This window comes from Aquarana catesbeiana, linkage group LG01 (genome assembly GCF_042186555.1).
Source record: "Aquarana catesbeiana isolate 2022-GZ linkage group LG01, ASM4218655v1, whole genome shotgun sequence".
NCBI classification, from domain to species: domain Eukaryota; kingdom Metazoa; phylum Chordata; class Amphibia; order Anura; family Ranidae; genus Aquarana; species Aquarana catesbeiana.
The window spans coordinates 571,738,806-571,753,418 of record NC_133324.1 but is presented as its reverse complement, the minus strand read 5'-3'; the positions used below and the strand labels follow the sequence as shown (position 1 = coordinate 571,753,418).

Sequence of the window (14,613 nt, the reverse complement as noted above, 5' to 3'; positions counted from 1 at the left end):
GCCCTTCAGTTCACCTGCCCCCATTTATCCATCAGAATGCATGTGCCTCCACTGTGGGGACACTCATATTTTAGTGTTAGGACCACAGATATCAGGGTGCGGAGACGAGGCTCTGTGGCTTACGCATGCGTTTGCAAATGCGTGCGGACTAAACCCCTGTTTTTAATGCATACTGCTAGACAGGTCAATTTGGTTGCCTGCAAGCTGGTGGTAAGTAGGCTTGGAATTTTTTCCTGGGCATTCCCCAGGCTTTGTTTGTAAAATTACAACAGGGACTGCACCTCCAGTATACACTTTGAGCTGTTGTGACACTGGAACTAGCAGAATGGCTATGATGCCACAGGTAAAGCCCACAGGAAATGTTACTGTTACTGAGAGTGTCTCTCTTAACACTTAATTTCAATCCTGATCTCAGTAACATTTCCTGTGGGCATTATCTGTGGCATCATAGCCATTCTGCTAGTTCCAGTGTCACAACAGCTCAAAGTGTATACTGGAGGTGCAGTCCCTGCTGTAATTTTAGCAAGTCAAATGCCGCGTACACACGATCGGACATTCCGACAACAAAATCCTGGGATTTATTTCCAACGGATGTTGGCTCAACCTTGCCTTGCATACACAGTCGCACAAATGTTGTCAGAAATTACGTGCTGACGTACAACACGTACAAAGGCACTATAAAGAGGAAGTTCAATAGCCAGTGCGCCACCCTTTGGGCTCCTTCTGCTAATCTCGTCTTTATCTCGTGTTAGTAGAAGTTTGGTGAGTGAGAATTCGCGCTTTTCAGCCTTGTGCTTTTCAGATCATTACTGCGCTTCAGTTTGTGCTTGTGGGTTTGTATCTGGTTTTCAGTGCGTGTAGTCAGTTCGCATCTGGTTTTCAGTGCGTATTTTTATATTACGTATTTGATTTTCAGTGCGTTCTTGTCCGCTTATTTCTGATTTTCAGCTCGCTCTTCTCAGGCCTTTCTGATTTTCAATGTGTTCTGTTAGTTCGTTCTGACCAGCCGACCGCTTTGAAGCCATATTGTGGGTACGTACTTATCATAGAGTTCGTGCTGTGCAGGGGCTTGGTGTTGGGGTTCTTACTTTGACCCAAGTCCAGTCTATGAACAGGGCAGGGAGGAGTTCATGGACGAAGAATTGGTTGCATCTCTGGTTGACGGGCCCTGTTTTTCACCATTTGTTGGCTTTGCTGTCCCCTTATATTACAAGGCAAGACACCTGCATGCGGCAAGCCATCACTCCAGAGCAGAGTAGTCACCACGTTGCGGTACTTGGCGACGTGGAGAAGTCTGCAGGACATCAAGTTCTCTACAGGCATCTCCCCCCAGGCTCTGGGGATCATTATTCCAGAGACCTGTTCTGCCATAATTCAGGTCCTGCAGAAGGACTATATTAAGGTAAGATTTCTCCTTTACCATCACATTCTATGTATTTAATGTTTGCTAATGTATTGTATTTCTTTCATCATTCCATAATTACCATGATTGTAATATGCTGTGAATGTCCTCTTTATCCTCATGCATGCTGGAAGTTTTTAAAGTTCCTTTTTTGTCCTTCATGCATATTTGCATTCACTAACCTCCCCAGCATGCTATCCTGGGCACATACACACCTAGCCTAGTCACTTAACAATGTATTTTGTCAGCTCCATAGTAGTGCTTTACCTTAAACTCCCCCTAAAATGTGTACAAATGTTATTTGTGTGCTTAAATTCAGGCAGAGTGCAAGAGGCTTTTTTTGGGGTCCCAAAATCATTTGGAACCCTCCCCCCCAGCCGCTAAGTCAACCAATACCAATCTATCTGCTGACTTTTCCAAACCCATACACACTATACCTACCTCTTTTGTGGTCAGATTTCTGTATGAATTCACCAAAGCATGTAGTGAAAGGGCCTGCCTGAATACTTTCAAATGGTACTGTTTAAAGTTTTGTTCTCCTATTATCTTGATAGATAATTGCAGAATGTAAAAATGTGCTTAAATTTGTACAGTGTTTATTTATATTTTTGTATTATGACACTTCTTACCTGTCCAGTGGGCTGTCAATAGTGTAAAGTAAGGAGGGGCTGGCCAAAGTAACACACATTATTCATGCATTCAGCTCTCAATGAAGTGGAGAGGGTTCCCTGTCCAAAACACATCCCCCCCTAAAATTTTTACAATGGGCCATCAGAGGGTTGAGGAATCTGAGTGGACCTTAGATTTTTTTTATATTTACGTCATTTTTTTAAAGATGGATATCTCGGTAACGGCAGCAGCTGCTGCCACGTCTGAGGTATCCATCTTTAGGGCCGGCGTTTCTGCACACGATAACGGTGGTCTCTGCGGCAGGTTCGCCGCAAGATCACCGTTATCGGCGGCGGGAGAGGTGCCACCCCCCCTCCCGCCGCTCTCCCGCGCCCTCCGCCGCTTACCGGAGCCGTCGGTAGCGGCGGAGGCGATCGGGTCCTTCCTGTGCCTGGGTATAGAGACGAGTGAGGCCAAGATGGCGCCCACCCGTCTCTATACCATAGGACGGTCGGAGCGACGTCATTACGTCAGCTCCACCCACTTCTCTTAAAGGCACAATTTTTTTTGTGTCATTTTTTTTTTTTAAACGACTTTTTTTTTTTTTTTTTTTTTTTGCATTTTAGTGTAAATATGAGATCTGAGGACTTTTTGACCCCAGATCTCATATTTAAGAGGACATGTCATGCTTTTTCGTATTACAAGGGATGTTTACATCCCTTGTAATAGGAATAAAAGTGATCCAAATTTTTTTTTTTTTTTTAAAACAGTGAAAAAATAAATAAAATAAAGTAAAATAAATAATAAAAAAAAAAATTTAAAGCGCCCTGTCCCGACGAGCTCGCGCGCAGAAGCGAACGCATACGTGAAAACGGTGGTCAAACCACACATGTGAGGTATCGCCGCGACCGGTAGAGCGAGAGCAATAATTCTAGCCCTAGACCTCCTCTGTAACGCAAAACATGCAACCTGTAGAATTTTTTAAATGTCGCCTATGGAGATTTTTAAGGGTAAAAGTTTGACGCTATTCCACGAGCGGGCGCAATTTTGAAGCGTGACATGTTGGGTATCAATTTACTTGGCGTAACATTATATTTCACAATATAAAAAAAATTGGGCTAACTTTACTGTTGTCTTATTTTTTTATTAAAAAAAATGAATTTTTTCCAAAAAAAGTGCGCTTATAAGACCGCTGCGCAAATACGGTGCAAAAAAAAGTATTGCGATGACTGCCATTTTATTCTCTAGGGTGTTAGAAAAAAATATATATAATGTTTGGGGGTTCTAAGTAATTTTCTAGCAAAAAAAAACTGTTTTAAACATGTAAACACCTAAAATCCAAAACGAGGCTGGTCCTTAAGTGGCTAAAGTACTCCTTCAAATAAATGTTATACTGATGTTGGCCAAGAATGTTTGTGTCTAATCTGCTTGCAATGTCATGTGCAAAAGTATTTTTTTTTCTTGTTTCACTCCACAGTTTCCTTCAATGCCACAGGAATGGCAGACTGTGGCTTCCCAATTTGTGAAGCAGTGGGACTTTCCCAACTGCGGAGGGTCAATTGATGGCAAACACTTCCACATAGCCCCACCCCCAACTTGGGGTCATACTATTACAACTAAAAGTGGTTTAATAGTATTGTGATGTTGGCGGTGGTGTCGGCGACATATGAGTTTCTCTATGTGGACGTGGGGAAGAATGGCCAGATGTCGAATGGTGGAGTCATCGCCCAGACCAAGTTCTATGGACGGCTCCAGAGTGGTGGCTTGGGATTGCCACCTCCGGAAGACAATGTGGCTGGTCTCCTGTTCGTCTTTGTCGCTGATTAAGCGTTTGGGCTGGGTGATCACCTGATGCGGCCGTTTCCCATGAGGACCCTCACCCCGGACCAGAGGGTTTTTAACTACCGGCTGGCCAGAGCCAGAAGAGTGGTGGAGAATGCTTTCGGGATAATGGCCAGATGGTTCCGCCTATTCCTTACGCCAATCAACATGGCGGAATATAAACTTAACCATATAATCCTTTCATGCTGCATTCTCCACAAATTTTTGAGGAGAAATTTGATGAACTATGTGGCCTCAGTTGGGCCTGAGGCCGGATTTCAAGACCAAACCCTGACGATGCTTGAAGCTGGCCATCCTGGCTTGCCCCCCAAAGCGCCCGCAAGGTCCGTCTAAAATATATGGAGTACTTTGCGGGTAGGGGGGCCATTGATATGCCAGAAAATGTTTAATAAACATTTTTTAAATAATTTGTATTTTAAACTGAAAAATATTTCCTTTGAGTTACTGCTTGTGTTTCTTTTAGCTGTCTCATAGGTTATCCAATGGGCTTATTTTTTTGGCCATTTTCTTCAATAGTGCAAACGTAATTTCTTTGATACATGAGGTGACAATCTCTTCTTCGGCTAACTATTATGTTGTGGGTCTGCTACACACACACCTTGTTTTTTTTTGTTAATGTATGTAATGCATTAATGCTAAAAATATTCATCATTTTCAGCACCATGAATTAATTTTTTGGAGTGACAAAAATGGCCTGATTGTTGCAAATTATAAAGCACTGTGGGTGTTATTTACTAAAGGAAAATCCACTTTGCACTACAAGTGCACTGCAAAAGTGCACTTGAAACTGCACTGAAAGTGCACTTGTAGTGCAAAGTGTATTTTCCTTTAGTAAATAACCCCCATTGTCACTGTAAACACCAACTTACTCCAAAAACTGCTATTGAGCATTGAAAGAAGAAGCCACACATTGTTGAGTAGAAATTTTTTTACTCTGTGCACATTCACATGTGTGTTTCGAAAACTGTTTTTGAACAGACCAACATATTTTTAGAAGAATTTTTTTTTTTAGACATTAGAAATATCCTTTTTTGTGGTAAACAGGCAGGTTTTTAAAACCATAAAACAATACACAACTCTGGAACTTACAAAGTTCAGCTTTGATAAATTGAAGCGCAATATCAGACATTAGTATGTCTAAACTGTGTTGATATTGCCTTCATCAGATGGGGTGATGTCACCCCTGTGAAAGCCAAATTTTGAAGATGCACACAAATTGAGAGTCAAAATGGGGATTTCCCTCCTGATCCCATGGCTAAGGTCAACATGTGTTAGCTCCCATCATGGGGATCAATGGACATGTTTCGGAGGGTACAACCCCTTTATCTCAGCTACTTGAGTTGCAAGGAAGGGGTTGCACCCACAAAAGCGTACATTCTTGACACACTCTGTGCATCTTCAAAATTTGGCTTTCAAATTTTTTTTAAAAATGAAGAAAAATAAAAACAATTAGTAAAATTTTGGTGTGTTTTATTTTCTGCCTAAAACATTAATGATGTTTTTGAGTCTTTTTTCCACATCATTGATGTCTTCCTTGATCTTCTGTAAATCCCTATTGCACACCATGATCTCCCCGATGAGGATGTGTGCACTTGCACTTGTGAAATGTGTTTCTTCTTCCACAACATCCACACACATCACCTAAAAATAAAAAAAAAACACACTATGTATTATAAATCTGCAGGCATACATCTATTACCTGAAGCTGTGGTCTCAGACACTCACCTGTTGTGGTCACAATTTCACCCACTTCATAAAACTCTCCTTCCTCCACATCCTTGGGCTGTGGTGTGGGGACTTCCCCTTCTTTAGGAGGTGGGGGTCCCTGGTGTCCTCTGAAAAAGGTATACTAGCACAAAGATATTTGAGGGCAGAAATAGGAATACGAAACATTGCTTGGAAGTGTCATCCAATTGTCTATTTTGGCAGAGTTCCAAGCTGAAGACATGATTTTTTCCCTTTCTTAAAGCTGGAATACTTAACTTTTTTGGTAAAGTATCACACATGTAGAGACCCCTAGTATCCACTGGAGCACCTGTGTGGGACACCCTAAAAAGTTTGTTCTGGTGTCCCACACTAGTGCTCCTGTATCCAGATGTGTAAACAGCTGCTGAGTGTCCTCTCCTTTCACTGAATCAAGTTTGCATTTCATTCTAGTTACAAACCCATCTAGACAACAATGTCATAAACTTCTTTGAATACAAATAGGCCTGAATAAATGTAGTTAACCTGTATCTGCCAAAAACATCGTATTAGTGGGCGAACCAACGATGTTTACTATGAACGATTAATGTGCCCACGAACCTGAAAGTTGTCATTTTAAACTGTACAACAGTAAAGAAAAGCACGTGTAGCAGCATGCAAGTAATAATAATAATAGGAACACAACTACTTACTTTTTTGCAGAACTCTCTTGAGCCTCCTGTACTCATCCTGCCCCCTCAATTACAGGTCCACAATTGCTCTTTGGATCGTCCTACACCAAAATTCCTGTGCAGACTTCTCATAACTTTAGTCATAATCTTGGCCTTTCTCACATTTGGGTTTAGGTAAGGTCCATGCTTCCCATCATAGTCGGCCCTCTGCTTATCACCCACAATCCAATGGGCAGACTGAAAGAACCAACCGCACTCAACAGTAATTTTTCCGAGCCTTTGTGCAGGTCTACCAGGACAATTGGGTCTCTCTTCTGCTGTGAATGAAGTTTGATCATATGCACCAGAATGCCAGCACCCTGGAATCTCCAATCTTCATAGTTTACAACACACACATGCATACCTTTGCTAATGCCTTCAGCTCCAGAAATTGAGGCTCTAAATTCCATGCAGAGGGACATGAATCAGGTACAAAATCCAAGTACAACTGAAAGCAGTCGCCAAGCAAAAAAAAATTGCCAACCTAGATTGAAACCCGTTGATAAGGTTTGGATAGCAGCAAAGAATATCCACTTTAGTACTATCTATGAAGTTTGCTCACCGTTGTGTCAGCCCTTATATTGTTACTGCAAGTACCAATTGTTATGGGTTACTAAATATAAAGTGAGAATTGTTGCTGCATTAAATTGGAGTGGTGGATAAATATTGTAAAGGGGGCACTGCACAAGTATCATCCACCTTTATAAGTCCAGCAGCAACTGCACCCATTGCTAATTCCACCACCACAAAAAAAAAGAGCAAACATATAACTTTTGACAACATATGATAAAAATAAAATAACATTAGTCAATATGTTTAAATGACTTGACTTCTTATGTGATAGGTTTGGTTAGTGATGACACAGAAGAGAAACAGTTAAATTAAATGCAAGGTTATTTTGGTGAAACCCTGATGGGAGAATGTGAATTGTGAAAAGAATTTAATTCAGTTGACACATGAATGACTTGCCCTGTAAACTTCCTGCTGTGATTCTCCATAACTTTATTAATCCCCTACGTTTTAGGCAGATATTTAATTAACTTTAATAAAGAATGAGTTTGTATAGATCCTTGTTATTAGATGTTGCATACAGACACTTTATATTGCCTAACTTCACTGCTACAAAGCTTCAAAAAAACTTTGTTGCAGGGATTTTTTATTAAGTAAGTATAGTTTGAATCAGACATGGAGGCATTATGTTATACTGGCAACATACACGAATGCATGGTATTCCCTTATGGAAATATCAGAGTCTTTAATAACTACTTCTGAGCAGAGTTTTAAGCTTTTTTACGTTTTAGTATACTGTAGATGAGGGAGAATATAATTAGCTGCTTTGACTTTCTTGCATGTGGATGAGCTTGCTGGTAACTAATGTCCTTTAGGTGGTTGTTATACAAAACTACTGAAATTGAATGCAAACAAGCTCTGGCCATACTGGATGCATCACTCTTCAGATCACTAAACAGTGTTTGACTTAGGTGCCAAGCTAACAGGTTCAGATATCCATAGGAAGCCCTGACTTTCATTGTCCGAGTATGTGGGACTTCTCCAGGATTTGGGTAACATTTGTAATCTAAGAGGTTGGTGGTGATAAGAATGGAAGTATTTTTTCAGCGTTTTCACTGTATATATTAATTAGCAGTTGTTGATTTTTTACACATCTGCAACAAGTTGCTATCATCTAGGAAGATTTAAAGTAGTGTAATTTTTTTTTTTTAAATAACAAACATGATATACATACCAGCTCTGTGAAATGGAATTGCATAAAGATTCTTCAAACCTCCTATTCTGGGGTCCTCTGCTGGTGCTCCTGGCTCCTTCTTGTCTACAAGTGCCCCCATAGAAGGCCACTCGCTATGGGGGAACTTGTGTGGGCTTGATCCCGAGCCACGCTGCCTGCATCCACAGACACCCATGCCGTGACTTGGTCCCATCTCACAGGATCACAGGATTTGACTTGACCTCAGAAAAGCCAGTGAGAGCGGGAAGAAAGGAGAGAGCCACTACAAACAGGCACAGCACTGGATCGAGTTAGGTCTCGGGGATGATACTGGTAGTAGAACATTTTTTACCTTGATGCAGGGAATGCATTAAGTTAAAAAAATAACAACACAGAAAAGGGATGCAGCAATATTCATTATGGAGCTTGAAATCAGCAGACTGTTTGAATGGGGGGACATAAATGTGATATTTACAGAACAGATGCATGTTATTCCTCCAAGGATGACTAGTCATTTCTGTACTCACCTTCATGTGACTGTAAAGGGACAGTTACATTATAGACAATTTTTTCACTTGGGCTCTCAGCATCAACAAAGGAAAGATAATGGGATCCAATCACTGTCATGCGGTCTTCAAGAGCCTGTAAAATATATATATTTATATACTGTTGCTTGGCAAGCAATTTCAGGCTATTTACTCCAAGCTCCTGAGATAGAAGTTTCTTTTTTTACAGTTATTTCACCTAGAAAAACCAAGTTCTCTAATGCTGCAGAAAAGAGTAAGTCACTAGTATATAATCAATACAGGCAGGGCTATTTCATACAAGTTCATGCATTCATTTTAGAATCTGCTTGCTAGGTTTTAACTATAAAGATGAATCTCATCAGCCTACAATATTACACAGCCCTGACAATAGTTATTAATACTTATTCCCAACAAATCAGGAACTGTCTTGAGACCTTCCAGACAGGGATTCCTGCAGAGCAGGATAACATTTTTTGTAGGTAAAAATTTGTATCCGATTAATTGGGCACAGTGGTTGGAAAAAACACACATGAAGACACAAGTTGTTTTATATTTCAGCTGATAACTTTGAAAAGATTATATTATAAATATAATATCTGTACAGTCACTTAAAGTAGAAGTCCATTCAAATCTAAACTTAAACCTGCTCTTAGCCCCATTCTAAGCCCTATGCTAACTACCCTGTAGAGGAAAAATGTGTATAATACTTCTGAGTGCTCTGATCCAATCACATAATCTTTCCACCTGCTGGCTTCAATGAAAAGGAGACAGCACTGACATTAGCTGCAATACCTATGCTGTGACATCACCCATAGGCTTACTATGGGGCATCGATTGTCGGCTGTCCCTCCTCTGCCCTGATGCCTGTGCTGGGAGTCGATCATGTGACAGGCCTGGAGAGCCCAGGGAATAGGCAAGTATAAGCAGCTTCCTTCTACAGGGTAGTTAATATTGGGCTTAGAATAGGGATGGGAGCAGGTTTACGTTTAATTTCACTGGACTTCTACTTTAAAGTGGTTGTTAACCCACTTTTACAAAATCCTCCCATCCTCTTTGAACTACAATAATAGGTGTCTCTGTGCTTGTGTAATGTGAAAAAATCTGTCAATCTGTACCAATATAAGTTCGGTTTCAGGCGCTCAGCTGACTTGTCCGCTATCTTCTCTCTCCGGCTCCCAGTTCCAGTGGGCGGGGCCGAGCCCTCCCAGTGACATCAGCTGGGGAGGAGGGGAGAGAGGAGAGAGAGCCGACAGTCAGCTAAGAGCCGGGAGCCGCGCACATATAGTGACCGTTTGGCAGATTTTTTACATTACACAGACACAGGGACACTTATTATAATGGTACAGAGGTGATTACAGCATTTAGCTGCAGATATGAGAGCAGCAGCAGGGGGGGGGGGGGGGGCACTGGTAAGAGCAGACAGGGAGGGGAGGGGGGATGAGGACAAAGGAAACACAGAAGAGCAGGCTGCGTATGACAGAGGCACGTACGCAGACTTCGGTGTCAGATATAGCGGTCAGCGAACAGGGGGAGAGTATAAGTATAGCCAGGCAGGATCAGCCAGGTATTACAGGTGTTACAGGGGGCCAAATAACACAGCACAAGCACTGAGCTGTAAAACATGCTTTAAAGGAACAGGATCCATTTTTTTTTTTGTTTAAGTTTTGGTGACGTACTGCAAAGGTACTAAAAGCCACCGTATTAGTTCATGTTATTAATATGTAGTACAGCATCACCTTAATAAAGTTGAATGCATTAATGTATTATTTGCTTCTATCACATATTCATAAAATCATATCAATTACTGTTCTTTTATACTGTCTGTATGCCAGAGTTTTTGTATTAAATTGTAATTTGTGCACTACTCAACTAGATCCTAACAACCTGCTGGTGCTGACATAAAAAAATAAAATCTTAGAGAACAAATACTCTTTATCAGCTGGGCATGCAATAGTATCCTTCAACCTAACCTCTCTAAAATGATACTCAAAACAATGGGCATTCTATCTCAAATATCCTTTAATTTTTAACAATACATTATCCAAAATTAGCTCATTAATGCCTCAATAATTTTTTGGCCTCAAGGAATCCTGTTTAAGTTCTACTTCAGTAATATTGTGGAAATAATTAAAATTATATACTATATTTACAGACTGAGCTTCTGTCCTAAAACACTATATACATGTGAAAGGACTGATCATCTTTGTATACGGGTGCAAGACAACTGCAGTAAGATTATCACTGATCTGACATACAGTACACAACTTAAGAGGAGGAAACATATTAGCCCTGTATGTAATCGTGGAGTGATCTATTCAGGCTGTCTGTTTACAACCTGTCAATATTCCATTACAGTGGCCGCCAGTGTTATGGGGTGTAAATAGAAGCACTACAGGGGTACATTATAGGCTGCCTTCTTTTGATGGGGACCCATACATCCAGGTACTGTATGTGCTTTGATAGGAGGAACATACGCCCCATCTCCATCTATTAAAAAGACTCCTAATCCAACCTCAGTCATAATTTGTATTTTTTCTAAAGCCTATCTTTCTCTTTGAGAAGGTTTGCTTTAACTTACAGTCATGTGAAGGGAGGCTCCAGGAGAAAGCTGTGGTGCACCAGGATGATTTGGTAGAATGCCAATATTAAACATGTGCCTATCCTGGGGTGCCTGAGTTGTTGTGGCACTGGAAATCTGAAAGTTGATAGAAACGCATAGAATCAACATTTTTCACTGTTGTTACTGCATAGTAAGGTAATCCTGAGCATATTTAGTAATGCTATTTAAATACACCAACAATAAATGATAAAGCCAGGGATCGTGCCCTCTAAAGATGGGAAATTTTATAAAAGCTTTCATTATCAAGGTACTATGAACAGCTAGCACCTCAAATCTGGCTAGTAATGTGCTGGGTTATAATTATGCCAGCCTTTGGGTACCAAAACATGACATGCCCATACACACAAAAACATGACATAGCCATACCCACAATAATCCAGGCAATATCATTTGCTTTCACTCTCTTTTAACCCACTTTGATTGCATAAACAACTACATGGTCTAGCTTATTAGGATATAATCAAAGCTGTTTAAAAGTCTTTCCAGTTGTTCAAAAAATGGTGTATACTGTATGTGACCAGCACTGCAGTTCATAGGTTACCACTAGGGATGAGCCGAACACCCCCCGGTTCGGTTCGCACCAGAACCCGCGAACGGACCGAAAGTTCGCACGAACGTTAGAACCCCATTGACGTCTATGGGACTCGAACGTTCGAAATCAAAAGTGCTCATTTTAAAGGCTAATTTGCATGGTATTGTCCTAAAAAGGGTTTGGGGACCCGGGTCCTACCCCAGGGGACATGTATCAATGCAAAAAAAACTTTTAAAAACGGCCGTTTTTTCGGGAGCAGTGATTTTAATGATGCTTAAAGTAAAAAAAAAAAAGTGAAATATTCCTTTAAATATCGTACCTGGGGGGTGTCTATAGTATGCCTGTAAAGTGACGCGTGTTTCCCATGTTTAGAACAGTCCCTGCACCAAATGTCATTTTTAAAGGAAAAAATCTCATTTAAAACTGCTTGCGGGTTTAATGTCATGTCGGGTCATGGCAATATGGATGAAAATCAGTGAGACAAACGGCATGGGTACCCCCCAGTCCATTACCAGGCCCTTTGGGTCTTGTATGGATATTAAGGGGAACCCCGCACCCAAATTAAAATAAGGAAAGGTGTGGGGCCACCAGGCCCTATATACTCTGAACAGCAGTATACAGGCGGTGCAAACAAGACAGGGACTGTAGGTTTGTTGTTAAGTAGAATCTGTTTGTAATTTTGAACATTTTTAACGTGTTTAGCTCCAGCCAAAAAATCTTTTCTAAGCTTTTTGGAAAACATAGGGAAGGGTTATCACCCCTGTGACATTTGTTTTGCTGTCTTTCCTCCTCTTCAGAAGATTTCACCTCACTTTTTTGTCCCAATGAAAAATGTTTTTTGAAAATTTGGGTTTTTTTGTGGAACAAGGATTGGAAAGCATCAGTGGAAAGGAGAAATTGTTTTCCCATATTAACTCTTACAGGAAAGAATTTCCCTTCCTAGGGGTAGATTTCATCTCACTTCCTGTTGTCTCCTTCCGTTTGCAAGTAGGAGTCGTTTGTAAGTTAGATGTTTGAAAGTAGGGTCCTGCCCTATATACTCAGCAGAAATTTGGGCCTTAGGTGTTGCTGTGGCCACAACACTGTAAGCCCTCACAGGGCCCTGCTGTGAAATATTAGATCAAGAATTGTAATTACATGCCCCTGTTGAACAGGAGCTGAAAAATTAGGCCTTAGGCACTGGTGCTGGTGCCACAACACTGCAACCCCTCACAGACACTCTAGTTGGAACGCAGGAACGAGCCCTGCTGCAAATTATTGCTTCAAAAATTGTAATTACACGCCCCTGTTAGACAGGGGCAGAAAAATTGGGCCTTAGGCACTGGTGCTGGTGCCACAACACTGCAACCCCTCACAGACACTCTAGTTGGAACGCAGGAACGAGCCCTGCTGCAAAGTATTGCATCAAAAATTGTAATTACACGCCCCTGTTAGACAGGGGCAGAAAAATTGGGCCCTAGGCACTGGTGCTGGTGCCACAACACTGCAACCCCTCACAGACACTCTAGTTGGAATGCAGGAACGAGCCCTGCTGCAAAGTATTACATCAAAAATTGTAATTACACGCCCCTGTTAAACAGGGGCTGAAAAATTGTGCCTTAGGCACTGGTGGTGGCGCCCAGAACCAAAAATGTTCTTACAAGCTATCAGCGTGATGATTGAGGAGGAAGAGGATAATTACTCAGGGATAGTCACTCAGCATCAGCATAGGCAGTCTTTGAAGGGATCTGAGATTTCAAAAAAAATTATTCGGTTACATCAGCATCAGGTGCTTGGTAGCTGGTGGTGATCCAAGACTCATTCATTTTTATGAAGGTCAGCCGATCGACCGAGTCGGTGGACAGACGCACCCTGTGATCGGTTACCACGCCTCCAGCAGCACTGAATGTGTGTTCCGAAAGAACGCTGGATGCAGGACAGGCCAGTAGCTCAATTGCATACCGTGCAAGCTCTGGCCAGTGATCCATCCTCAAGACCCAGTAACCCAGAGGATTTTCGGTGGGAAAGGTGTCCAAGTCTGATCTTGCCCCTAGGTATTCCTGCACCATGTAAAACAGACGCTGGCGATGGTTGCTGGAACCGATCATACCTTGGGGCTGCGGACCAAAAAATTGTCTGAACGCATCGGTCAGATGGCCACCTTCTCCACCGCTCCTTCTTTGACTGACCGAAGCCTCAGCAACATGTTGTCCAGAAACAGGAGTTTGTAACCTCCCAGTCTCTGGGAACGCGTTGCACAGACCTTTCTGCAAGGCCTCCCGAAGATGTTTCATCCTCTGCTCCCTCTGCGATGGCAAGATAAGGTCCGCAACGTTACCCTTGTAACGTGGATCAAGGAGGGTTGCCAGCCAGTATTGGTCCTTCTCCTTGATACCACGAATACGAGGATCCTTACGCAGGCTTTGCAGGATCAGGGAGGCCATGCAGCGTAGGTTTGCTGAGGCATTCGGTCCGGAGTCCTCTGGGTCACTAAGAACGACATGGTCCGCAGCCACCTCCTCCCAGCCACGTACAAGTCCATGTGTTTCTTGGGACTGATCCCTTAAAGACTGCTGCTGATGCTGAGTGCCAGGCTCCACCTCCATACTGACACAATCTTCCTCCTCCTCCTCTTCCTCCTCGTCCTCTTCCTGTGTGATCGGCGGGCACGCAGGAACACTGTCTGGATAAAGGGGGCCTTGAGAGCTAAGGAAGTCCTCCTCTTCCTGCCTCTGTTCTGCCTCAAGTGCCCTGTCCATTATTCCACGCAGCGTGTGCTCCAACAGGTGGACAAGGGGGACAGTGTCACTGATGCATGCACTGTCACTGCTCACCATCCTCGTGGCCTCCTCGAATGGTGACAGGACAGTGCATGCATCCCTGATCATGGCCCACTGGCGTGGGGAAAAAAAACCAAGCTCCCCTGACCCTGTCCTGGTGCCATAGTCGCACAGGTACTCATTGA

General features: G+C 42.3%; 1 protein-coding gene across 1 annotated transcript in view; it reads right to left on the bottom strand.

The window, feature by feature from the left end:
- FRAS1 (Fraser extracellular matrix complex subunit 1) overlaps positions 1 to 14,613 on the bottom strand; it is an 830,295-nt gene that overhangs the window by 201,757 nt on the left and 613,925 nt on the right. The window contains exons 32-33 of the mRNA XM_073597432.1: positions 11,096 to 11,212; positions 8,518 to 8,632 (exon numbers count right to left, since the gene is read on the bottom strand). Of these exons, the coding sequence (XP_073453533.1) occupies positions 8,518 to 8,632; positions 11,096 to 11,212 (232 nt within the window). The remainder of the gene's footprint in view (positions 1 to 8,517; positions 8,633 to 11,095; positions 11,213 to 14,613) is intronic.